This window comes from Anguilla rostrata, chromosome 6 (genome assembly GCF_018555375.3).
Source record: "Anguilla rostrata isolate EN2019 chromosome 6, ASM1855537v3, whole genome shotgun sequence".
NCBI classification, from domain to species: domain Eukaryota; kingdom Metazoa; phylum Chordata; class Actinopteri; order Anguilliformes; family Anguillidae; genus Anguilla; species Anguilla rostrata.
In genome coordinates this window covers 42,807,920-42,835,366 of record NC_057938.1, presented here as the reverse complement: position 1 = coordinate 42,835,366, position 27,447 = coordinate 42,807,920, and the positions used below count along the sequence as shown (strand labels likewise).

The 27,447-nt window shown below is 45.8% G+C and overlaps 1 protein-coding gene across 7 annotated transcripts in view; it reads left to right on the top strand.

Moving 5' to 3' along the window:
• arid1b (AT-rich interactive domain 1B) overlaps window positions 1-27,447 on the top strand; it is a 113,146-nt gene that overhangs the window by 8,760 nt on the left and 76,939 nt on the right. For 6 of the 7 annotated variants that reach the window (XM_064339831.1, XM_064339836.1, XM_064339830.1 and 3 more), the window contains exons 2-3: window positions 9,617-9,811; window positions 18,357-18,494. In XM_064339831.1, coding sequence (XP_064195901.1) covers window positions 9,617-9,811; window positions 18,357-18,494 — 333 coding nt within the window. The remainder of the gene's footprint in view (window positions 1-9,616; window positions 9,812-18,356; window positions 18,495-27,447) is intronic. The other variant, XM_064339832.1, reaches the window with a different exon arrangement.

Below are 27,447 nucleotides of genomic sequence, written 5' to 3'. Positions count from 1 at the left end.
TTGATTTCCTCCTCAATCAGAAACCCCAAAACACTTTTTATTTGAAAAGAACTTGAAATATCTTTTTTTTTTTTTTTTTTTTAATATTTTGAAATATCTTTTCCTGCCACCTGTCAAGTTTTCTCACTTCACATCTTCATCCAGTGCCCTAGACCACCTTTAATGCTGATACGATGTAGTTTATTGAAATCAAAAAAGGTGTATTAAAAAGAAGGGCACTGCTCTAAAATAGCTTTATTTTTTTGGGAGGGTCAAGGCGCTACCCAAGATGATGACTCTTTGATTTCATGCAATTTTGAATCTAATACGTTTTAGCTGCAATGGTGGAGACCCAGGGCTGCCCAACCCCGTTCGTGAAGAGATCTGTGGTCCTGTAGGTTTGCGGGGATGGGTGGAGAAACTCATATGTGGTCAGTGGAAATATCTCGGCAGCTTCAGTACTTCAAGTGGAAAACCACCTCAGACAGCCTTGTTGAAATGTTACTTATATCTTATGACCTTCATGAGTCTTCTCAATAACCACATATTCTACTAAGCTGAAATCCACACTACAAGGGACATTAAATAAAAATAAAAGAAATAATATTTTTGAAAATAGTTTCACTGCAACACGTTTTTTGTCATCCAAGCCTATTATGTAAAAATTTTTTGTAGAATACTTAGGCTGAACTTTCTTTTGCTGGGTCTCAGGGGGATGTTGAACAGACTGTGTTGTTTCTCTCGCTCTTTGAAAGGGTTCAAGTACCTTGGAACAAAAGCACGATTCCGGAGGTGAAAAGTGAAGTGCTTCACACGCCTCCATCTTATCTCACATCTCAAGCCACCCCTGAAAAGGGAGCGCTTCTCCTTATCTTGGGACCACAAGCCCAGGTGTCTCATAAATGTGGTCTGGAGCAAATCTGAGAGCGATGACGGCTGCAGGCCTCGTTTCACGCCAGGAGGTCCCAATACCGTTTAAATTATACAGTATGTTTATTGCATGAACATAACGTGCAGGTCCATTCTTATTGGAGATGATTTGCCACTCGTGTCTCACCTTAACCCTTGCCTAAATGCATTGCCACGCGTGATTACGGATCCTCGCTTTAATAGCTTGTAAAATGCTAAGCTATGCAAATACGCCATCAAATAAACAGGTGTTCAGACTTCTTAATGTTAAATGAGACACAAAAATGTTGAAGTTAAAAAGGGGTGGGGGGGGGGGGGGGGCATGAACAGATTTATTAGTACATCCTCAAGAGCGCACAGCTCATTCCAGCTCTCCTCAGTAGGATGCTGGTGGGATGCCTGTCACCATCAGGATAATCTCGAAATGATTAATTTTCCAACTTGACGGATTTACGGGAGCATGGTAATTGAATCCTAATTTAGGCCCGGAAAAGAGGACACGTCCTGTTTTGCGATTGGCTCGCATCCTTAGCACGGAAAAGTGTGAATCTATCTCGGAGACACTGGAACAACGAGAGTGGAAGGCAGGCTGGAAAATGGCCACCTGCAGCAGCCGCGGGCGGCTGTGGGCCTTCAGCGCTGCAACCAGAGAACCCCCAACCCCCCCTGACCCCCCCCCCCACCCCCAAAACGCATACCCAGCCCCTCGTATCTGCTTCGTGGCTCAACATGCGGTTACTGCCCTTTGTTGGCAGTGGTGTGCACTGGTGGGCGCAACATGCTTTTTAAAAAAAGCAGGCCCCTGCTTTCCAGATGGGAGTACAAAGAAGGCAAACACAAGGAAGGAATAAACTCGGAGCCATAAAACAGTGAAGAGATGGTCGATCGATGTTCCTGAAAAGCGCCCGGCAGAAGATTAGTGGAGGGAGAACACATTTTTTTTTGTGCTCGGAATGTTTGTTGAAAGATTAGAGGAAAAAAAAGTATTGGCAAGCTATCATTTGCCCTCTGTTGGCCATACCCTGGGCCCTCCCCAGGACTATTTCAGTACTACAGCTTTGCAAGCAAATTTTGCAATGGGTGAGGCTGGGTGTTTGTTTGTCGTGGAAAATAGTGGCTAAAGTCACGGAGCAGTCACAGCAAAGTTGTTCAGTTGTGACACCCGCCAACTCCCTCGTCAAATTCCCAGCCGATGCGATGGGTATTAATGAGGAGGCCAAGGTTGAATGCCAGACATCTTTTTGAATTTTGCTTAAAAAGGCCTGTGCACTTCACATTTGAGCATCTGTATATGAGCCGTGCAAATTTACCACTGCTTTGATGAAATTTTTTTTTTAGAGTACTTCAGGCTTGCTTCTCTTCATTTTTTGAAAAATGTATTCAAAAAACCGCATTCATAAAATATCACCACTCGAGTTTTTCATTAAAGAAGAGGCTAAAGATTCAAATGTTTCGGCGTACTGCCTTAATCAGTGAAATGGTGCTATACACTGGTAGCAACCTCATGCAACCTTTTCTTTAATGATAAAATGTTGAGTGTGGAATTTTTAAGGAATGTAGTTACTGCATCCTTTTGATCTGCACTCCTCTGTTTTTAACCTAAACGCTGGGATTGGAGTGCATTTCCTTTCCATTTAACATGAATAATGAATTCTGAAACGGTTGCCTGTCTTGTGTCCGCTCTAATGTTTACTTCATACTGAGGCTTAAGTGGTCTACAAAGCCACAGAATCCTGGTCTTTGACATTTGCTGTATTTGATGGACTCTCTGGTGTTCTGTGGTCAGTGACCAACATTCTTCAAGTAAAAACTTGCACCACTCCTTCAGGTTTGGTTCTTTCAGGACCAGCTTGCAGACTGGCTTAGTTCTTCTGGTCAAATTGTCTTGTCATCCACAGTTGGCCATTTCTGCAGACCATGTGTGTGTTTTTGGTCATTTCATACTGAATATTTCTTCCTATCTGTCTCTCTCTTCTCTCTGTTCCTTCCCCCCTATTTTCTTTCACAGCCAGACAGGGAATTGAGAAAAAGCTTGGAAAAACAGCTGAAGGTCTTGTATTGGATTATAGGAAAGGATGAAGAATGAGAGGGAGACCAATCTCTCCCTGGAGGAGTATTATAGCTTTAATGCTTTCCCTCTATGATTAGTACATAGGTATTTCCTTCTTTTATCTGAATTTATTACAGTAAATAGGTATTTTCTAAATGTATAAACACTCTTGGTAATATGGTTTCATTTATAGTTATAGCTCCTGTGAAGTACAAAGTGAGATCATTCCATTAGCTAAGGTAATTTCCCTGGAAAGGGAAAATCAAATGGATTTTCCGATTATTTGTGTTGGTCTTTCTCAGAACAAACAATAGAAAACACATTTTCTCAGATTAACATCTCTTCCCACTTACCCTCAAGGCATTAGCATTTATTCAGTTTGGTCACTTTTAAAATGTATTTGCATACAGCACTGTGCGGGGTCTTGGTACTAATGTAAAATGGGAACTCATTCCTCTCTTGCCGAGACTGCCCTTAGATCAGAGAGGTAATCTGCCACTCTGTCTCCCCACGGTACCCATCTGACAAAGTATGTTTTTTTTTTCCGTACTGCTGGACCTGGATGACTACTTTAAAATTACCTTATAAGAGCAGGATCGAACAGTTTACCACGTGGCTGGGATTTATAGCCTGGGTCAGAAGAGAAGGTGTCTGGTTGTGATTGGTGGAATGATGATGCAGTCAGAACTATAGAGATCACCTGAAATTGTACCACATGTTCGGCTGATTTTCTTCCTCTCTGGAAGTGCAGAATTAAAATTGAGACCGGTTTTATAAACTGATCATTATTGTCCATATTTTTATCCACTGCGTGGTCTGCCACTTGACCAGTTGAATGATAGTATTTATATAAAATATTCCATTCAATATTCCAATATATAGAAACTCAAAATAAACACTGTAGTCGGACTGTAAACTGTATTGCATAACTTCATGTTGGAAATAACATTGAAATTGTTCTGTTACTCCTCCATTCCGGAATGGGATTTATGAACATGATGGGCATGCATGGTGGAATATAAAGAATTTGCTACAGGGAGAGAGAGAGTTATTGTGGCACTTCACGGCCTCTTATGTCACCATTTATGTCAGTGGTGAGCAAATAGTTTTCCTTCACGTATTTGCCTACAAGACGCATTGCTGCTCATCGAGTGACAAGTTGCTCATTTTCGTGTCGCTAACAGGCAGTTTACCTTTGACCTAGCACACACGCTAATATTTCTATCGCCTTTTGGAGTTCACAACCATTCTTAAAATTCTGTGAAATCTTACAGCGGTCCCACAGCATAATCGACTCTGTTTTGGTCTGGAGGAAGGTTAAGCGGGTTTTGCGAAACGCTTCCCCGTAACGTGTCACGCGAAGCCGTATGAATTGCTCTTGCGAGTGTCTGTGACCTGCGAGTGAAATTTCTAGCACGCTGTAAATTTTTTTTCGCCGAGGGTCAAGCCAGGAGAGAGACCCAGCCGGGGAAAAATAAGCGCTCGGGAGCGTAATGTGCCAGCGTTGAAGCAGCTGTTTTCTGTGAGCCGTTTCCTGTAGAGGCACGGTCAGGTGCACATAGCGCCAACAAAGGCGAGAGAGGCGTAATTCAAAAGACCCGAACGCTGGCCAGAAGCAGAAGATGAATTTACCGACCTGTTTATTCAATTGAACCGCAAACACCGAACGTGTCGAAAGCAGCCCAGGCGAGCCTGAGTGAAATGGTCAGTGATTTTTCTGTCCAGGAGAGATGTCCTGTGCTTTAAAACCTCATAGACCAGAGCCACGGAGCAGTGAGTGCAGAGGTGGCGACTCCTATGAATCCTCTATCATTGTCTAATGTCCGTGCTTCTACCTTGCCGGACACTTGTACTGTGCATCAGGTCTATTTGCGATACACACTTTTCACACGTAGTCGCCTTTACACTAAAATGGTTTCTGTTTCATTGTAACGTGGCTTAGCTTCTTGAGAGCAATTATCATCATTTGTGAGCACCTGACACACTACACAACCGAAGGCTGTAAACGAATGCAAGACTCCAGCGTCCTCCCATTGAATCACAACGGGAGTAGGTGCAAACTCACGACAGCTATTGAAAAACAATCCTCGATTTGTGCGCGCGAGTAGACTGTTGTCGTGAAGAAAATTTGTTGCACCAATATTTAAAGCTAGTATATCATTGTGTTGTATTAAATAGTTTGTGGAACAGCATAATATTTTGATTAGTGCGTGTAAATTATAAGCACAGCTCGACTATTCTGTTAGATGGCCTAAATAGAATGCAGGGTAATTATTTGTCACCGGTCATGGTGCGGGTTAATGTTATTTCTGTCCGTTAATCTAAGCGTAACCCAATAATGGCCTTTGTTCACTTTTCTGAGGCTATTTTTATCCCCTCCAGTGGAACTCCGTGTACGCGCGCTCGAGGTTAGCCTATACCCGCTGTCAGTGTGAATTATTAAGCGCCCCGGTTAAGGTCGAAACCCGCGCCCGAATCCGCCGTCTCGTCTCGTCTCCCCCCCCCGCGTCCCGAGCGTTTTCCAAAAGCACTGAAAATCGTCCTGCGCTCGGCGGCGACGACGACGACGGGGAAGCGAGAAGCTCCTCTTCTGCCCCTCCGGTCCCGGCCGTTCTTGGCCAAGAGCTCCCGGGCCGAGAAGAGCAAGCAGAACGAGCCTGGCGAACCGCGTCCCTCGCTGCGGTGGGGGGGGGCGGCACAGTGCCCCGCATCGCCTGCTCCACTGAGGCTGAGGCCCCCCCAGGGCTGACACCCTGCTCTAATCACCGGGGTTCTGTGGCCGTGGGATAATTACGCTCGCTCCCGTGCACCACCTCGCCTTTGAACGCTTCAGCCTCCAGACAGGAACGCCATACACGCAATTTGGCCGAGTCGCACGCTGTTTGCCTTTTTAAAAATATCAGTATAATAAAAAACAAGGATAATAATGGTTATAGTGGATTCAATTCTCTTGGACCTTCACCTGAATATTTTTATTTCCCTGTCATGCAACGTGTGTTGCACCTGGTGTCAAAAGCATCACTCTTCGAAATTGCACTTCTGTAGTTGTAGTCTTTATCAATCCATTATGAAGTTGCTCAAATGTAATCCGATATGTACTCATATGACATATGGGTCTATTTAATTGCTAATGCGGCAGATTTGTCAAGGGATTCCAGTCGGCGCTTCAGTATGGCCTTGTTCTGTGTATATATACTCTTGTCAAAGGAGAAATGGCAGGGTGGGATTTTGTACTTGGTTCAGTACTGGCCATTGTGTAAATCCTGCATCCTCCACAACGGAGTAAGGTGTCATGAGTTAATTTTGCCTGGCATATACTGGCTGCTTTTCTTGACGTGATTTGAGTCTTTCATTTTCACCATGGAAAAATTGTCACACTTGGGTGGAAACCCCCCCCCCCCCCCCCAACCACCTTCCGGTTTTCCCCCTATGACATATCCTACTGTGACTGACAACCTCCAAATAACTTGAAGCCTCGTTAGATTCAGGCTTACTCAGCCCTGATGATTCAGCCAGCAGTCGATCGGTACCCGAAATGCACTTACGCACAAAACCGAGAATCATAATTCAACCAACTGTTGTGCCGTTGCATCGTCGCTGTGGACATGGAGGTCTTTGAACAGTCTGATTCACAGACGGGCAGTCCCGCAGTCCCCAGACCTAGGAGTCTCCCCAGGGGTGTTTTCAGTGTTATTTAAGCTAATGTATGAGCTTGATGGAAAATAACAAGCGTGGTGGAAAATGACTATGTATTTCTACAACATTAAACTGTATTATGCCTTTAATTGTTTGTTTGGTTGGTTGCGTTTGCTCGAGTAAATACTTGCATTGGAAATAAAGCTTTTGTTAAGTGTGTTCGGTAATCCCCTGCAGTCTGTAATGTTGCAATATTAACAATTTAATATCAACAAATACCAATTTATTTTACAGTTATACCTAATGTCCCTTTTATGCTTTATTTACCAGAAAATAATTTTTCTTTTTTGTTAGCGCAAGATATGCTAATGCAAAATGACTTATTAGAAATGTGTATTCATTTTTTTGTTCTACCAGAACGTTTGACGGCATTAATTGTTAGCCTACTTTGAGATGTGTGTATTTGAAAACCTTGCTGCTGTAATGTGCGATTCAGTGTGCTCATAGGGAATTGGCCAAAAGAAAATTTATATCATGGCTTGTCTTCATACAGCGTCTGATTAGGAGTACTGGTCTGAGATCAGTTTGGCCCTCCGGCTCAGTGGATTAAGTAAAGATATGGAATGGGAGACCTGATTCTGGATCAGCTGGCCTGTTCTGGGGCCCTTTATGAATACAAGGCCAGATGGAAACGAGAGGTCATTGTTCCGGGCGAGTGCGCCGTCATAGTCTGAAAGCTAATCCGCTCGGGTCGAAGCAGAAAGAGATGACGACCGCGAGGGTTGAACTGTGCCACACGTTTGGCGTCTCCTCCAACAATATGATCTGTAATTTGTGTGGGTATTAGCGTGCGGTTACACCGAACGCTCTCTCTGTTCTGGAGTTTCAGTTTCATTAAACAAAAGAAAAAGGACAAAAGCTTAGTATCGTGCCCTGCGCGTAATTCTGAATAACAGAAGCAAAAAAAGGAGTCTGATGTCATCACAGAATGAAACGGGCTAGTCTCGACGCACTTTTTCAGAAGCTGTCGCGGCTGAGAACGCGCAGACGCTTTGAAAGCCCGATCGCAGCGGAAACTGCAGCGACGTTGCTATTTTTGACTATTAACGGTTTCCTCTGTCGGAAAAAAAAATAAAAAATAGATTGCCAGTCGCCGCGGTTATTAAAAAGTGAGTGGAAACGGCTCACAGTTAGACGTCGCAGGTGTAGAACCGTCGAGCGAGGCCTCAATTAATCTCAGGCTCCGGATTTGTTTTTGTTTCCCTTTCTTATTTAACTTAACGAGAAGCGAAGGGCTCCCTCCGGTGAGCGAGAACCCTCGCCGGGGGAATATCGGGGAGGGTGATTAAAAAGAAATCAAAGGGACGTCGTCTCAGAAGCCGGGGCGGATTTCCCCCGCTCGCCTGCGGGCGTCCGATCGGCCTCGCGAGTTTTGAACATCCGCAGTCCGCCGTCCGTCCGTCGCGACGCAGGTATCACGGGAGCCAGCTCTCCGGCTTACCGCGCGGCCTAATTCTGGAAAAAAAGATTTTTTTTTTTTTTGGAGGAGACGAGGCTCTGGCGTCGGTTCCTGGGAGCGTCTGGCGCGCCAGAGAGGGCTCGGGACTTTTTTTTTAATAAAGGTGTCGGGGCGCGCTGGAGCGATGGTCCGACCCGCGTAATGAGAGCCGGGGCCGGCGCGGTGTCCGGGCCCCTCCCCGCCGCGGCTCTCTGCGGCGGCTGACTGGCTGGCTGGCTGGCTGGCTGGCTGCGGGGAAGCGGCCCGGTGCGGTGGAGTAATGGGGCCTGTGGGGCGCGGCGCGGCGTTTCGGCAGGCCTGTGGGCTCCCCGAACGCGGCGCAGGAGATTTGTCCAATTAAGGAAAAGTGGAGGGATGATGGGGCTCTTTCCCTCTCAGCGGGGGAGGGCGAGGGGGGTATTTACTGTAAATCATGTTTAATCTGGGGGGGGTAGTAGCCCGGTGGAGCGTGTGTCCACCCTCCTCCCGTCCGCTCCTTCCTGTGAAAGGGGTTTGTCCTCCTCTCTGGCCCCTGCTGAGAGAGCCTGCCAGTGTGCACCTGAGCCCAGCCCAGCCCAGCCCAGCCCACCTGAGCCCCATAGGCCACTGGGGAGATGTAGGCGGGGTTAAAACAGCAGGCCGTGGAGATGTAGGCGGGGTTAAAACAGCAGGCCGGGGAGATGTGGGTGGGGTTAAAGGAGCAGGCCGGGGAGATGTGGACGGGGTTAAAGAGCAAGCCAGGGAGATGTGGACGGGGTTAAAGAGCAAGCCAGGGAGATGTGGGCGGGGTTAAAGAGCAAGCCAGGGAGATGTGGGTGGGGTTAAAGGAGCAGGCCGGGGAGATGTGGGTGGGTTAAGGAGCGGGAGATGTGAGGGGTTAAGAGCAAGCCAGGGAGATGTGGGCGGGGTTAAGAGCAAGCCAGGGAGATGTGGGTGGGGTTAAAGGCAAGCCAGGGAGATGTGGGTGGGGTTAAAATAGCCCTGCAGGGTGATGTGGGTGGGGTTAAAATAGCCCTGCAGGGGGATGTGGGTGGGGTTAAAATAGCCCTGCAGGGTGATGTGGGTGGGTTAAAGAGCAGGGAACCAATGGGCTGGTTGTGCTTGAAGTGTGGCTACGTACAGTGGATGTACCAACTCTTGTGTTTTTAAAGAACAAATGGCCTGCTTTGCTGCATGATCCATTTGACTTGTTTCGGAACATGTCAAAAGAAGCATGAAAAACTCCCTGACAATCAGTAATTAACAATTATAATTATTGTGTTTAATTCTGGTTCTATTTCTCGATGCGTGAATCTCATCCAGCGTTTTTTGCTGTGGTTTTGGACCTGTGTGGTATAATTCAGCTGCTGTGGAAGTGAAGAAATGGTGGTTTCCCTTCTGTTTATCTATGACCATCAGCTGTTGTTGTGCTCATTCATTTATTAATGGAAAAGTGTTTGAATTTATCTGATTTGAAACACGGCAGACGACATGACTTGCAGTGCCGCTGTTTCCTACAGCGCTACCTGAAGTATGCTAACCAAGACCATCTCCCTGTCCCTCAGATTGCCTCCATGGACGCCATGGCGATGAAGCGCTCTCAGATGTACGGGATGAGCAACAGCCCCTACTCCCAGCAGCAGCAGGGCGGGGCTTACCCTGGCCAGCCATACGGCTCTCCCGCCACGCACCGCTATCCAATGGGCATGCAGGGGAGGGGTCAGGTGGGAATGGGTGCAATGCAGTACCCTCAGCAGCAGGTATGTTGTTTCTCTGTCGTTTGATAAATCTCTTAACTCATTCTACATTTAAGTGACGTGGCGGCGTTAATAAAGCCCGAGAAAATTCCGGAACCGTTTTTTCTGTTCAGCGCAGTGCAGACGGCCGGGATGCGGCAAAGTTTTCCAATATACAGAAACGAGAAGTCTGCTGTTCTCTTATATAAGGCTATTTCCTGAGGGCTTTGAGAAAAATGGTTCCCTACTGGAGAGAAAATTCTGTATTTTTCGCTACATGTGTCCTGAAGTTTAAAAAAAAAAAAAAAAAGCACTACATGACACTGTCGCTCGTTGAGGCAAGCTGACGCTCTCGGTGTGCCCTCCTCGTTTTTCGCGAGCAGTCACAAATGAGTGACATTTAGAAGAGGGATATTTTTTTCCTGCGAGTTTTCTGTTTTTTAATTTCAGGCTTTGCCTAAGTGCCAGGGAGAATGATTCACATCTCACGTCTCCGGCATCTGGATGTGTCAGTTGCATTTGTCAATATCCTCCCCGCGGGTTCGAGCGGGAAAAACGGAGACGTTTCTTAATGCGTTCCGTCCTTTATTAGACGCGGCGTTTCGCAATCGCCGACGAGAAGAGGAACTCAATTACCTACGGAGAGCGAAGGAGAGCTACAGCGCCGAGTCTTAATTGTTCAGTGAAAAAAAACACAAGAAAAAATGATGGTTTGTCAGACCCGTCTCCCAACGGCATCCTTTTTTCCCCGGTCCCCCCCCCCCCCCTCGGATCAACACAGCCGTCTGAAAAAGTAAAGACTTCGACACGGTCAGTGGAATTTGCAGTAAATCTCTGCGCATTGCCGGCAGGGCAGGCTATTCCTGGGCGCAGACTGCCTCCGTGCCACGTCGCTATATTTAGCCGGGGCTGTTGGCTTCAGTCTAACGCGTCTCTGGGGAGTTGTGCTGGCGTTCGCGAGGCAGGGCCGCGCTGACGTAGCCCGGCTCGCTCATAAATCCCGTCTGCCTAGCGCGTAGCGCCGAGCGCCTAGCGCCGCCGCGGTTCTGGAGCCCGGGCCCGGGTTCCTGAAGGAGCACACGATGCCGCTACGGCCGCGGAAGAGATATTTCATCTGGGGGGGGGCGCGTATATTCAAGCAAAACCGAAATGTCCTCTCTGTGTACGGCGGGGGTACAAGCCGAGCAAGCAAAGCTATTACTTTCAACGGACATTTCCCTGTTTTTACACCTCCATGGAAATATGCGCTGTTAAAAAAAAAAAAAAGTGTCACCTGAGGGCCAGGGTCTGTTAATAAATCAAAATGCAGTTTTATTTCCTCGCGATGGAAGCTTTTTATTTCTTTTTTTTTTGTGTAATAGGTGCCATATTTTGCTTGTAGCACTTGAAGCCCATTTGTTGTACTTTCGCACCTATAAGAGTCACAGCTCTGTCGCCAGTTCTATAGCTCAATAGTGAATAGGAACTAAACAGCTGCAATTTAGCGGGGGTGCTACCTGTAAAACATTCCCCCATTTTTCCTCTCTTCCAAGGTTTGAAAGAGCGCACCATCAGATTGGAAGAACCCAAAACCTAGGGTGTAATTGTCTTAGGTCTACAATTTTCCAATAGCATCTAATATAGCATCAAAACATTCGCTGAAACAATTTTAGCTTATTACTGTCTTATTATTCACGGTACATTAACATTCAGGTAACAACCACCAGTGATTTTAGGATTTTGTGGTGGGGGGCGGGGGATTTCTTCTTTTGAGTGGTAGGATACATGACATGCTGGCTGCCATTGACTCGACAGGTACAAAGGATTGTGACGATCAAATCTCGTAGGAGTGTCTGAAATATCCTTCTCCAGAACTTGATGTTTTAAGAGACGATGGGATATAAACTCATAAATGACTCTTTAAAAAAAAAAAATCCACACAACAGTGCCTCTATTTTTAAGCACGTGCTCTACACGACGATTGTAAGTTATACTAAAAAAAGAACTAGAAAAAAATGTGCGCGCAGCTATTTCTGGGTAATATGATTCAAAGGAAAAATCAAGCCGTGCCATATAGGCTAGTTCTCGAGTCCAAATAAATGACTTCATGAAATCTCCGGGTCCCGCTGACAGATTATCGGCATTGGTTCTTACTCCGAGGGTGATGTCACACGGTTCGCACTTCTGCGAAGACGCTTCGGGCCTTTCCAAATGACAATCGAAACGGCGGACATTAAGATTTAAGAGAGACAAAGACGGAAGAGAAAAAAATGGACGCGCGGCCTCGATGCGGCGGCTGATTAATTAAGCCTCTTCCTGTTGCAGAATAGATGAAGTTCCAGAATCGATTATTTAGTAAGAAACGGAACAAGCATTGATGGCTCCCGTGGCCCCGTCTCATTTGTTACTTTAATTACCGCTCTTGTTCATTTTTGGCAAGCCTTCCTCTGTCGGAGGAAAATCATGTCCTTGTAAAAAAAAAAAAAGAAAAAAAAAATGTGCTGCTTATACATGCCTGATGACTCTCAATTTTTTTTTTTTTTTTTTTTACACACAGGCCCTTTCTTTAAAAAATGTTTTCTTCTTGGAGAGTAAATGTATCCTAAGGCATGCTGAGGTGCAGTTATTAATACTGTTCGATGCAGTTTGAGCGGGAACAGATCTGCTTTCTCTGTTTTCTTCTTCAAAATAGGGTTTTTCTCTACTCTCTCGACAGTGATACAGTGCAGTGAAAAGCGGTTTTGTTTTGGACTGGATCATTTTTCCCTTGGTGTTCAGTGTTTTGAAATTCGGCTTGCCTAACAGGGCTAACAAGTGCTGCTTGCTGCACATTCATTATGTGTTTTTCAACAGAAAATGGTCAAACTGGGCATGTGGCACAGTCTGTAGAGCGGCCGACGTGAGACTCATTTGAACCCCCCCCTGTGAGGGCGAGGGCTCGAACCCGCCGTGGTGCCCTCTGAGCTGCCATTCCCTCCGCCTCGTTTACCCTCTCTGCTTTCTACCCGTCCAAAAAAATACAATCGGAGGGTGAATGTTAGCTTTCTTTAAAAAAAAAAGGAAAAACGTAGTTAGCTTTTTGTAATAAAAATATTGTAACCTCCAAAATGCCTTGTGAACTGATCCAGAACAGATTTTTAGTTGTATCTAATGAATACCTGGTCAGCATTGCATCAGTCTTAATATAATTGGCTACTTATACCTTGTACTTAGCATGAGTGACCTGTTGCCCGGCTGCATTACCTGCTCCTCAAGGCTAGTTTAACATCTGAGATATTCATTACCATTCGTGTAAGTGCTGTAATACATCGTTATTCTTTTCATTTTATGTCAGGAATTCTTAAAATAATAGAATCCCCCCACCATCAGCATCAGAATATTACTGTCCATATGTCAGGTCAAACCCAACAAGTAGCATGAGTGTCTAATTTATATTATATTAGACAGCATCCAAAATGAATAATACTTGGCATCATTCTGTCTAAACTTGACATGTATCCAGTCATTTTCTCAGTCAATGGAGAAATAGTGCTATTTGGCAGAACTGTATAATGAATTATTCTATTGGAATATTGGAGGAATGTGGAAATAACCTTGCTTATCCAGCGTTAATTCCAATACAAAGACTCTAAAGGCTCAAAAAAAAAGAAAAAACTCAGCAGCAGCTCCACCTATAAAACATGTCTGGACATTTAGTGAAATGGGCACTTGAGAATTGTGTGTTAATTAGCATTGTATTGTTCTAGCTTCCAGGTTACTGTAATTATTCCATGCCATTCAAACTCCAAGAACAAGTGTTCTGTGCTTTTAGACTTGGACGCTTGATTGATATGAAAGAAAATTACTTGATCTATTGAATCACTTTGGATCTTATGGCGTATGAGACTCTAGGTAGTATAAAGGAGAACATTTCAGCGTTGTAGAGCTGTACACTGACACAGCCCTGCCACATGCTTGATACATATGCATGCGCAAACTGGCACTGAGCAATATATAGAATATATAGAAATTTCAGTACCTTTTTGATTATTAAACTAGTAGTTGTTCAAAGTTTCATCAGTTATTTGAGGAAGATTGGCGAGGTAGACTGCATGGTGAACGAGAGACAGGTTTACGACGTTCTCACTGTTCCATAAGAAACCAGGATATATAATAATTTTAACGTTCACACTGGGAATCATAACCGATTTGATGATCCAAAAAAAATCGGCTAGAGTCGAAATAACCTTTCACAATTTGCTTAAAGTTATTAAACAAGTCAGTCCTGAAAGGCGTCCAATTTGTTTACATGAGGAAAACGTTCATTTAAAGCATCTAATTTTTCTTATTTACCCAGTATTCTCCACATAATATATTTCCCTCTTTATTAGTGGAATGTATTAACAGATTATGGACTGGTAATGCTTAAAGCTAGTAAAGCTTTTCATTTTGAACATTAGTAGTCAAGCAGCTTTAAATTTCATTTAAGATCTGCACTTCTGTTCAGGGTTCCAAGGTACAGTACAGTTCCAAGATTGCATGAAGTGCAATGGTAACCACTGGAGTTGTGTTTGTGTCCTTGGTTGTGGGATACGGGAGCGAATTCCCCTCTCCGTGTATTTTTAGACCGGCTTAGGCGTGCAGAGGTGGGCGATAAGACGATTCCGTGTCATCACCGGTATAACTTCAGGCGCGATACGCCTTTTCACTCAAATCGCGGAAACGGCCTGTGATCCATCGCTGCCAGGCATGTCAAGGCACGGGTTTGTGACGGCATGATAAACTCACTGAAAAATTTTTGGCGGTATTCACAGATTTCACGGTATCAGAGAGTAACAGAAGCACACTGCTGTGAATTCATAGAATGAACCTTTATTAGCATACCCTCATCTTTGGAATCACTTGCCACGGTGTTTCCTGATTATGAGGCGATAATTTAATATTGGTTATTCAAGCTAAGGATTTCTCGATATAATAAAATAAAATTAAGCCACACTATATTTTTTGAAGAAGAGTTACTGCACCAAATATTGTTTGTTGAATCCTTCCTTAAGCAAAGACATTGTTATTTTTATTATTCATTTGTGCCAAACTTGTTTAGTTTACTATATTCATTTTGTCCAGTTGTCATTTTCTGCAAAATTAATGTTCGGAATTACAATATTTTTGTTTGGAATTAAAAACAAATGTGGTCAATAGAATAACTGTGATATAATAACTAAGATTTTACACAAACGCATTCCCATGAACTGTGAAACTGAAAATTTGATTAATTTTTCCCACAGCTGTAATTAGAGAAACGGAACGACCTGCCATCAGATGTATGAGTTTTTAAGACAAACTAGCAAAAAGCTTTGTTTTTTGTCATATTTTAATGATTACTTCTATTTATTTGTTTGTTCACTGAACTATATTTATCTGTTTCACAAAGCAGGATTACTGGGTTAGCTGGATAACCAAATAACTGAATTTGCTGGATAATTGCACTGAGCAAAACCCGGAACCCTCCCAAATCTGGAACATGGACTGACTTAAAAAGAGATGTTTCGGGGTTTACTCATTGCAATTATCCAGCAAATTCAGTAATCCTGCAGCGCGAAATACACCCCTGTTCCACCACATAAGCCTGTTATCTAAATATTATGATAATGTTGCGGGTACTGCCCAAAGCATCTGAGAAAACGATCAAAGAATTTAATGGCTGTATTGCCTTAGTTTGCCTACCCCTAGTGGCAGGTGTTATTGCGGTCAGTTTAAGCCTGTTTCGGGTGGGCTGTGGTGGAAGAGCCGAAGGATCAGAGAAATGGGAGCGCGTACGGGACGCGCGCAGAGGTCCGACCGACCGCTACGGCCGAGGGGTTAGCGGCGTAATCTCCCCTCATGTGACAGTCAGCAGGGCGGGCGAACGCGGTCCAGCGCTCGTAAAGTCGGTCGCGAGTGAGGAATGCGCCAGCCTTTCCTCGGCAGGAAGAAAGAAGCGAAACCGTTTCTCAAAAGTCAGATCAAAGGCTTGGAAGCGCGCTGGAAGTAAGCGGGACCATCTTGAGCTAACGCCGCCGCTGGCTTCTGTGGGGGGGTGAGGTGGGGAGGGGAAGCCACGCTTTACGGTTCCCAGCCTGCTCAGCTCGCCGCCTCGCTGCTGGCCGTCGACTGCGTGACGTGCGTAAAACAAGCTCCGCCCCCCTCCTCCCTCCTGGCGGAATCGGTTGCTAAGTCGTCGCGTGCCCCCGTGGCTACGTCCTTTCCATTGAGGTCAGGGGGACACGGCGGCTCTTGAGAATGGGCGGGTGGGCGGAACTCATTTGAAAACGCTTTAGTTTTTCGATCCGTGGAAACTGGCCTCGGACGGGGCTGCCGACGTGTCAGCACCGGAGCCCGTAATTGGACGCGGAGAGAGGACCGTGACCGGTTTCCGCGGGGACGGAACGGGCTGGTCGAGTGGCGGTTTCCTCTCTCGCTGCGGTGACGAGCCTAGCGAGTCGTCCGTATTCCGAGTGATCCCTGGGAGAGGAAGCTGAAGCTGAAGGGATCTGACGTGAGCTGAGGCGGCCGGATCCAGGAGAGACGCGGCCGGATCCAGGAGAGACGCGGCCGGATCCAGGAGAGACGCGGTCGGACCCAGGAGAGACGCGGCCGGATCCAGGAGAGACGCGGTCGGACCCAGGAGAGACGCGGCCGGATCCAGGAGAGACGCGGCCGGATCCAGGAGAGACGCGGTCGGCCGCATCCATTCTGATGCCCGCCTTAATGCGGCGAGTCGGGCGGAAACGACTTTACTTGTCGAAGAGAAAGGAGAACGGAATAAACGGAATAAAAAAATAAAATAAAATTTGGGCCAGCTGTGTGGAGCGGTGCTAATGGAACCGGACCTGTATCTGGAGCGTTTGCAGGCTCGAATCCCGGTGGGGCACTGCGGTGGTACCCAAGAGCAAAGTTCTTAATCTGAATAGCTTCAGTTTAAATGAATCAGACACTGAAACTGGATAATTAGGGCTCCAATTTTTCATTATCATGGAATCGCTGATGAAAATGTCCTTCGGAAACAGTGTTTTTTTGGATAGGAAATGTTTGGGCTTTTCAAAACCGTATTAAATGGTCTCTGTGCACAATTCATTTATTGCGAGGAAACTAGGGTAATGCGAGTTAATGGGAAGTTTTAACCAATAAAAGATGGGGAAGTGGTGTGCATATTGATTGACATTTAGCTGCACTTCATAGGAAGCACAAATTAACTGCCTTATGGTCCGTCTGTGCTTGGTGCATAACCTTAGCACATGCAATTACTGAGTTGTTTCATGAATCTAACCTGCAAAAATGTGGCTGACACTAATTTTGCAAATTGCTGATGGGTGACTATGTCAATAAGAATTGACTGGGCACTCACAACAGATAGCACGTTGGCATATGCCAAAAAAAAGACAGAAAAAACCTAGCTAAATGGTACCCTCAAGAAAGCAATTTAAATGAAATTACTACTATTTTAATTGTTAGTTACTTGTTTAATTTTGCATTTACTACTGAATGTGTGTTTACAGACATTTTGAATGACTGTTGTCATCTTATTTTAATGCATTCTTGTGTTTAAATGTGCAAATGGGTTTAAAAATGGAGTCGAAAAAATGCTAACGCTCATCTTTAAAGGAAAAATGGCCCTACAATTGGACAAAATGGAAAATGAACTGGAAAAACATGAAAAGGGGAAAGTGAGAACAATAATAGTTGTTTCTCTTTTTTAAAAAGAGAAGTAGCCTGAAGTTACAAGGAAAATGTATGTGTTTAAAACAATACATGTCATCATTTTTGGCGTTCCCCCTTTTTTCAGTCTTGTAGCTATTAATGCTCTCCAAGATGCTCTTTCTGTTTCTCAATGCTCCAATTCCACTTGTCCCCAGAACGTGTTGTGTAATAAAGCTTACGGCAACAGCATGTTCACTGGTGGCATATGAGCAGGCAATGGACAATGGACAGCACTCTATATTCCAAAGGCAGCACCAAAAGCTCTCTACACTCAATACGCTCCATTAAAGATCACCTGCTGTAGAAATTCTCAGTCCACTTTTTTCCCTAATGTCCGTGAGAGTGTTTGGTAGAGACCAGGCTGAGAGAGTCTGGCGAGTATCGCCAACAGCTGTTCTTTTATTGAATTACATGATGGATGAGTGTCTTAACCAGAACTGCAGTGGTGCCAAATGTATTGTGATAGGTCAACCTGGATGTATTGAAGGCTCACTTGCCCTTTCCAGGAGTGCATCTGCACATCCAGTTGACTTTGCTTGCTGGGACTTGTATTTTGCTGCCTGCTACCCAGGGTGTGAGATGAGGTGAAATTGATGGAAGGATCTGGGGCAGTCGGTTCAGACTTTGGGACTTGACCCTTGCACCAGAACGTTGGGGAGACAAAGGCCCAGTGTGGGGAAAATGGTATTTGAGCTGAAGGCAATAAGACAGACTGGCTTTGAGTGCGTGGGAGGTTCTTCTCTTCGCTGAGAGAGAGAGAGTAAAAGGGTGAGATGATGTCATAGAGGGCAAGAGCTGAGTTGTCGACTGAGAGAGAATTGAGGGGGGTGGTCCTGATTGGAAGGCTTCGTCTTGATTGGCTCTTTCTCTGCAGATGCCTGCCCAGTACGGCCAGCAGGGCATGGGTGCGTACGGCCAGCAGGGCCAGCCTCCGTACTTCAGCCAGCCCCAGCAGCAGCCGGCCGCGCCCACCCAGCCCCCGTACATGCAGCCTCGAGCCCCGCCCCAGCAGGTAAGGCCTTTCCCCCACAGTCCTCCCCTCACGAGAAGCTGAAACCATGCAGTATTTTCATATCACTGCCTTAAGTATGAGTTTAGACAGGCACACAGACCTCCTCATCTAGTCCCCTATTCCAGTAGGTCACCCATTTTCACCATGACTATCACTGGCTGTGTTTCCATTAGAAAATTCCTTTTTGCCCGTATCATCTAGAGTTGATGTGCTGGATGCATCTGCATTTGCATGCTTTCATATTCATTCACTGTAATGGAAACATAGATATTGTTTCAGTGATGGGCCTGGGGCAATTTAAGGGCATTCTAACATTTCCTCTCACCCATTAAGAAGTTGAGAGGTTTTGTAGCATTAGCAACAATGGACCAGGAGTGGACATGCCTTTGCATATTTTAGCTTTCTTAAAAGTATTAGAGAAAAAAAAAAACAAATTGTTATTGAGGGGAAAAAGCATACAAAACATTTTTTTTAAACCGATTCCCATCTTGTTTAGACATCTCTGAAAGGCCTGTCCTAAAATGTGACTGTGTAAAGAGTTCCAGTCCTTTTTTTGCTCTCTCAACAACCCCCAAAGGCCACTTGCTGTAATGAAATCCAGCTTTTCTGTCTTTATTAAATCATTGTGTTGGCAGCCCGTGTTTAAGGTATAGAGCGGGGCGGTCAGAGTTATTTGTATTCATGTCTAGTAAATAACCTGCAGGAGAGTCTGGAGGGGAAGAGAAAAAAAAAAAAAAAACACCCTGCCCTGACCTGTGGGTAACCCCTTCAGCTCATTTGGTTTACAAACAGGCTGTGAGGGGAGTGTGGCGTGTGGAATATATCCAAAAACGGGGCGATTGCTGCAGACGCGAGACGCTGACCTTGCGTAGAATCCTCGGGGGCTTCCGGCATAATGTCTGAGGAAAGCATACAAATAACCCGCTCCATGCTCGTATTACCATGCCCCTCCCGATTCCCAGACCCCAAACATATTCTCCTTCTTTTTTTTTTTTTTAAATTAAATTTTAAACGACACGGAGACTGATGGGTCATGAGGGGAGGGGGGGTGCTTGCTTTATGCGGTGTGTTGCTGTCATCGGGATGGTAAAATAGCAGGAGACCTTGGCCCCTGTCTTACCCTTTCTTACCCCGAGCACCGCGTAGCCGCGACAGCTGACTTTTTGGGGGGGGTCGGGCATCTTGGTCATGTAACACAGACTGTAACGATGACCCCCACCTGGCGTGCTCAGCTGTTAATGCGTCTAGGTCCTTTAACAAGGTCCCTCCTGTTTCCCCTTTTCCTGACATAACTGTAGAATCAAGGCGTGCTGGAAACAAGCTAGGCTCGCCTGACAGGGCTCTGCTATTTTTCTTTGTAATGCCCTGACTGTAACATGTCCCATGAATTTCAATAGTGAGACATGGGAAGTGGATTCATAAATAGAACGAGAGACAAGAATAGATTTCTCAAGCTTTCGCTTTGCTAGCGAGCATAAAATCGGCTAAATTTGGCTGTATTTTGTACAGATCCTTGTCGTGGTGCAATTTATAGAAGTACACAGCTTCAGTACCTGCCTCCTGATAAAAAGTTATTTTGATGTAGTTAGTTACAAGTATATCACACATCTCTATTTCATTAGAGGGCAAGAAAGAACATTTAACACATTTGAATCAGTCAGCACTGCATTATTTTGTATTATTTTTTGCAACCTATTGTTAACTGTTCTATTCCCTTTGTGGGATATCAAAAGAATCCTTCCCAATGTCTTTGGGCTGCCCAGTCACTACACAGTTGACGGACAGTGTGTTGGTCCAATGACCCGATCAGGCTGGTGGAGCTGAGATGACGTAAATAGTTCCTGCTTGCTAAAAAAATAATGGAAAACCATGCAGAACCTGGAGTGTTGGCCTGATTTTAATGCTGCAGAAAGGAGTGAGCTCAAAGATGCATTGCCTGTCAAGAGATAGAACAGACATTGTTGTCGACCAAATGAAACTGAAATTAAAACATTTTAACTTCATACCTTTTTATGAAGATGAAAAAACGATATATAAGGCAACTGTATTTTTATGTTTTTATGTGTAAAATATTGTGAGAAAGTTGTGACTCTTAAATTAATATAAATACTATGTAAATATAACGTGTTGTTGAATCTCCCTCCATTTCCTAATTAAGCATGATAAAAAGCACGGAAAGGCTCTCACGGCCAAGAAATCTCCATTTCCTTCTGTAAGAATGTCATGTCTGGAGATTAATGAATGGCATTCTCTTTGTGTAGTGCATGAAAATGTAGGCCTAACGCAATCACACTTGCAATTTTTAACTCTCTGTACCAAGACATTTTTTTAATCAACGTTTTTGTACGAAACTGGTCACTAACAAATTTTTTGTAATTCTTTTTTTTTTTTTAATGCTAGCATTACTTAAAGTATTTCGCCTTTGAGTCTGCCTCCAGACCGTGAAAATCTCCTGTTAGCATTCAACTAGCGATCTGCTAAAATTGATATCGGTTCCAATTTGCACTTAAGACACAAGCCAGCGTGGGCCACAAAGTGCAGACTATAGCTACAGCTTGGCTAAACATTTCATTGAAAAGCAAGGCCTGCGCTTCCAGCACGCATTATCTCCAGGTTCCCCTTAGTTGAGTTTTAGTGCCCACCGGCCTGATATCTGCCAGCAAACCAGGACAATTGCCAGCATGTGGCTTGTGTGCCTTGTCAGTATTTGCTGGCTTTGGTTGGGGACGTCTGGAGAGATTTAGCATCTGGCTGAAGGTGGGGGAAATGTGCCCAAATTGATATAAGCTTCCTAGAGCCCTTCATCTCCCTGTTTTTCATCCTAACGGTCTTAATATAGCGTTCGGTGTGTGTGTGTGTGTGTGTAGGAAATGCTTTCTGAGTAGGAACTGATTTGGGGCTTCCATATTTCAATTTGGAATGCGCTCATAACGAAAACGCCAAGTTCGAAACGTCCTCGCATTTCTTATGCTTTAATAATTCCGTCGCGTTTTGTGTGCTGTGTCGAGCCTTTGCTCAAATTCGTCCCTGGACGGACCGAAAAAGAGAGCCCGTGACATCGTGAATGGATGACGTCTGAGACGGGGCGCGTATATGAAAGGAACCACTCCCACCGCCGTGTGCAGGAATGAAGAAAAATCTCATCTCGTTGCCAAATGTCCACTTGGGGGAATTCTCCGAGAACACGAACGCAGCTTTGGGCCAAGCTAAGGACTCTCTGCCAAGCTCTTCCCTGTCATCGGCGCTGAAGTGATGGGTCGCATTACTGGTGGGAAGGCCGTTCTGGGCCTTGGATCGAGCATATTTTCCCGGGGCTGAATTTCCTCCAGAGGTGAAATTGCTTTTGGCAGAAGACGAGCCGTACCTGAGGAGTGATGAGGGGGGCGACCCTGTTTATTTTCTCCTCCGTGTGACCGGAGTCGGGAGGTACAGTTTGACCCGATTAAGGGCTATTCCGAGGGGGGGGCGTCCTCCCGCTCAGTCCCGTCTAACAGGCACACTGTTCTTCCTGACAGGTATATATGAGGTTTTTGGTATCTCATACCTCTCAATTAATGAGTTTTTCCTCAGTTTTATCAACCCTCTCCCTCGGGAGTCTAGTTTCACTGGCTGTTTATCAGCCCTCTCCTTAAGGGGCAAGTTGATATCTCTGGTTGTTTGGATTTTTGTTGTTGCTGTTCTCCTGGTCCTGGTTCTTTTTGCAGGTCACAGCTCTGGTGAGCTGGTGTCATCAGTCAGTCTAAAGTGAGACAACTGTACCGTTCCAATAATTAAGCCAAACATGTGATTAAGCAGCAGTGTGTAATTATTTTAATTATCCAAGTTGACCTGCTCTGTAGGTTGTTTCAGACAGGATGAAAGGTGGAGGAATGACAGGTAGCGCTTAGAGGGAAAATATAACACCAGTCCTTAGGGCCAGCAGAAAATGATAATTTTAGAAGGTTTCTCTTGCCTTAAAACGTATATATTTATTGTGTGAATTGACCCCAAAACCTCTGAACCAATGAAAGCCACAAAGGTGGAAATGCCATGCACTTGCACTTTTTTAGATTTGTTTCCACCGTAGAAATACAGGATATCCTAAAATGACTTTCCCTTGCCTCGTTGAACGGTCCGTTCTATATCGTTGCGAGTGGAGCACCGGCAGCGAGAAAAGCCATTTTAGGCGCAATGTTTTTGTTTAAAGGGAGTCACACTGTGTTCCTAAAAACAGCGACCGCCGAACCGCTATGGTTGTATGGAATGTGCACGGCTTGGGCTACCGTCGCTAGAAGAAGCCCTGGAGGTGCTACCTCCGCGCCGAGCGAGGCTGGCATTCTGGCCGGCATCCACCCGGCTCCGCCGGTCCCCACGTTCCCCTTTGCCGTTTCCTCCATAACCAAAGATTGCTTCTGTATCTCGTCCATCAGCATACAATAAGCTTTTTACTACCCCCTGGAAAACAGCGCGGCGGCTTCCCTAGCGACGGAGGGGATTTTCCGTGCGAAATCTCTCCGCCACCTGTCTGAATTTACGACAACATAAAACACAGTCGTAACTATTTATTATTTCTCTCCCGCTAAAACAACATGTTCGGTGTTATTCCAGATATTTAACAAAATAATGAGTTCCGTTTTAGCTGCGGGAGGAGGTCTTGAATGTGATGGTTGGTCCTTGCGTTGTTTATGTAGATCGGGTTTGGTTAGATTTGCCATTTGTTTCAGAAGGGTTCTGCTAAAGCTGGGTTGGGTCTTTTGTGGTTGTAGAGTAACTGGGATCCAGTGCCTTTATTGGTCAGTGAGCTCAGTAGCTGTGAGAGTCTGTGGAAGTCAATGTCCTACTCATCCCCCCCCCCCAACTGAAAAAAATCCCAGATAGCCCCCACTGGGATAGCAGTCTTCAGGATTCTGTCCTTCAACCATGAGAACAAGGAGTGCCATCTTCTCTGTAGGCTATGGGGGTGGGGGAGGAGGGCCGCTCAAAGTTCACCATCATTAATTGGTCCCTATTTGAATATCAGTGAAGGACTCTTAATTAGCCGCATAATTATGACATACAGGATGGGAGGGATGAGGCGGCAGGAAATGGGAGGGCACGCATAGAGCGGAGAGACGGCCAACTAGGAGACCTGTCCGTGCGAAAGGTTTCAGCTCCGTAATTTGCGGGAGCCGCTTTTGATTGTAGTGACCTTTTAAATGTCATCCCGGATTTCATTGGCTGGAGGATTACCCGGTCACTGGAAATGAGCGCTCTCCCCTGATTGGAACGGCCTTTTGAACCGCATGATGTAATAAAGGTGGAAGATCATTCCAAATTCCATCATTCCAAATCCTGTTGTTTGCCCTATGGGTTTACTGTTGCCCTGTGCTTTTTTCCCCCCACAGAATTCTATGTCAAAGTTCTAGAACTCCATCGCTTTCAATTACTAGTAGTGAATGTTACATCAGCATTAGAATGGTCTAAATTTAGTTAGGACCAAAATTTAAGATTTTAATCTTGTCTATGCATATAAAGAAATGGTTTCTGGGGGACATCCCCTGTACATATTCTAGTGCCTGGTATGCTATCCACTCTGTGATGGACGTGCATTGCACAGTGACGATGTTATCCAATCAAAAAACCTGGCTTCTGAAGAGCTGTCGTGGTGCGCACTTTACGATCTCCACACAGTGAAAATACTGGAGTTTCTTCGCAGGCGGTCCACAAAGTCTTTCACCTGTTACGTGAGCCATTTTGCTCCATGCCAACAGAAAAGAAATCACAAAAGATGTGCTTCCGAACACCTGTTGTTTTTGACACGGCTCTCTCAAAAGAGGCTTGAATGGAAGACCGTGGGACTCGTCACATGGCGCTACTTTCGCTGAACCGAGCGGTAACCTTACGCCAGACTGAGGCCGCCAGCTCTCATAATCTGTGTTCATTTGCAACATTATCAAATTAGAATGAGCTGCATTGTTACCTTGGCAACTGCGCTCTGGCTTTGCAAGGCTCCGCGTTGTTTGAAATGGCATTCGGTAATGAAGCCGCCATCGCAGAAGCGGAAAGCTTTCTTTTTCTTTTTTTTCAGTTGTTTGTTGACATAAATTTGGTGGCCTGATAAAGCGGCACTGTGTTTAGTAGTTCCCAACTGCAAATGAACTGATCCTGTGTGACGTGGGGTATTGCAGTAGACCTGTTCTTCTGTTTTTGTGCTTACTAAATCCTCCCTGCCTCAACACACACACGCGCACACACACACACACATACTCTCTCACGCACACACACACACACACACAATCTCAAGCACACTCGCACACACACACTCAGTCACACACACGCACACACACACATGCACTCTCACACACGCTCACACACATACTAGCACTCACACTCACACCCACACAAACTCAGTCACACACACGCACACACACACACACACTCGGGCACACAGCCAATATCAGACACAGATGAGCTGCATAGTTAAATCTGAAACGACTGGCTTTAGGCCCCCGGGATGTGCCAGGGTGCGGGGCACTTTTAAAGACATGCAATTAAGTTTAATTTTTAATGAATATTAATGGCATTAGCGGCAGAGATTTGGTGGAGATCTGCATCTAAAGGTGTCTGAATGACTAATGCATTCGGAAGAGCGTGGAGAGCTCTCGGAGCGAGCCGCCCGTGCATTGACACGGTCAGCGCGGCTGACGTGGGAGAGGTTCGAGGGAGGGCGGGCCGCCGTGGGGATTTAGGTTCCTGGTAGGAGTCATTTTTCAAGGCCGAGGCCTGCGCGTAGTTTGCATGAGCTCATGCATTTATGAATGCGTTCCTTCCCACCTCCAGCAGGAGAGAAAAAGCGTCCGCATCGCCGGCCGTCACTCACAAACCCCCCCCCCCCACCCCCCCCGGTGCAGCGCGGCCTAATATTATACCGTTCTGTTTGTAAATCTGAAATGATTTAAACCGCTCGGATTTGCATATCCCGCGCACGCGCGCTTCGGAAGCTGGCCTCCAGAATGCGTTCGGTCACGCGGGCGAAGGTTTTCGGAGGGAGTCGGTCGTGGGCCTTATTCGTAAGGCCGCTCCACGGAAAAAACCGGGTATCGTAAGGAGTCTTCGCGGAATGTGCTAAAACCCCCGGCAGGCAGGCGGCGAAAACGGGCTCGAGCGTTTTTTTTTTTCCCCGAAACGGCGCAAAACGTTGAACGGCTTCGGCCGCGTTTCTCAACGGGGACGTTTGCGCCCGCCTTCCTTCGTCCGACCCAGCGGGCGCGCGCGCGCGAAACCGAAAAGCGAAACCCGCTCGTCGTTTTACGGCGTCGCAGCATCGCGCGAGGTGGGGGGGGGGGCAGGTAATTGACAGTTTTCCCCGGCCTTATTTTTTTTTTTTCCTTTCCTTTTTCAATTTTTAGCCTCGTTCAGTTTTAGCCTCGCGCTGCGGCCTCCTGAATAGCAGCCCTCGTCGTTCGTCGTGTGAAAGCTGGAATGCGGCAGTTCCCACAGTCAAAGCAAAAGTGGCCGGTGATGTCATCACCCGACTGTAAACACTGGCATGAGGCTGACCTGCCTGTGACCCACATATTCCGCGGCATTCCGCTCGAGTAAACGCACGTGCCTGACTGAGTTTGATTTTAGCACCAGGAGTGCGACATCCCCCCCCCCCACCCCCACCCCCACCCCCACCGCTCCCGCCCGTTTCCACGGTGATGCTGTCGAATTGGCATGAGCTAATCAGCGTTGTGTTTGTACACACGTTTGCTGCTTTTAAGAAATTGAAAGAATGACTGTGTGTAGACACGCCTTCAGTATGTGTTTACTATAGGAAGCGGTGTGCACTTACTTTGGAAATGGCATACAAAGCTATTTGTTTCAGAACATTTAATAACAATTAAGATTCTAGGCCTTCTGCCAGAACACACAGCTTCGTACAGTAGCATGGATGTCTGAGTTACACTGGCGCGTATTTACTTTCAAATGAAACTAAAAACCTAAATAGGGCTGTTTGTTTTGAAGTCTAGTGTTACTAGCACATAGGAATCAGTGGCCTGTGTGGTCATGTGCACGCTCATTAAAAACTGAACCAGTGAATTAAGTGGCAGACCTTCTGCTAGCTGGTTGAAAATGAGTAATGATCCCTGGACTTTGTTTCTAACAAACAGCCAAGGCTGTATATTACAGATGAAGGTGTAGCCTAGCCTTGATCCATGCTAGCGGAAATGTTCAAATGGAAGCACCAAAATGTTCAAATATATTGCGTTTAAGTATGTTTTCTTAATTTGAATGTGATATTTATGCTTTGAATATTACAACAGGCACCTTGTAGGTTGCTAGCCAAGTGGGAAAACAATTCTTAACATTTTGCGGCTCAGTTTGCCTCACGTTTCCTTTTTAAGAATCCTGTATTCCCCTTGTGCTAATGTTAGCGTTCCTTAGTATTAGCGTGCCTTGAGTACACGGGCGAACTGCAAATTTGTTACGTGCCGTCTACGGTGTGTGAAGCCAGAGCTTTGGAACCAGTCTGTCAGGACAAGAGTCACAACACCACCCCTGGATTGACACATCATTACATTCAGTTCCACTGAATCAGAAATGACACAGACCTATTTCCCTTTCGCAAAAAAAAAGAAAAAACGGGTGCTATTTCGTCTGCTTTTTATTTTCAATTATGGGAATTTGCAGCACGCGTGCTAGCTGGCATGGAATGGAACTTTCCGGGTTGCCCGGGTTGCTATTTATTCAATTTGTAAGATATTTATGAACAAACTGTTGATTAAGTGGCTAAGGTTGGCTGGATTGCAGAAGGCACATTCGGCAGTTTTGTGGAATTAAACGTCCGTTTCCACGGCGCCGCCCTTTGACCCCGGTCGACTCTGACCGGCCTGGACTGGCGCGGCGAGCCGAGCCGAGCCGGTTGAGGCCTCGCACGCCGACGCTGGTTTTTTTTTCCGGCTGGTTTTGCCGGGGAGTCGAGAGCGCGGCGCTCACGCTTGGCTTCGTT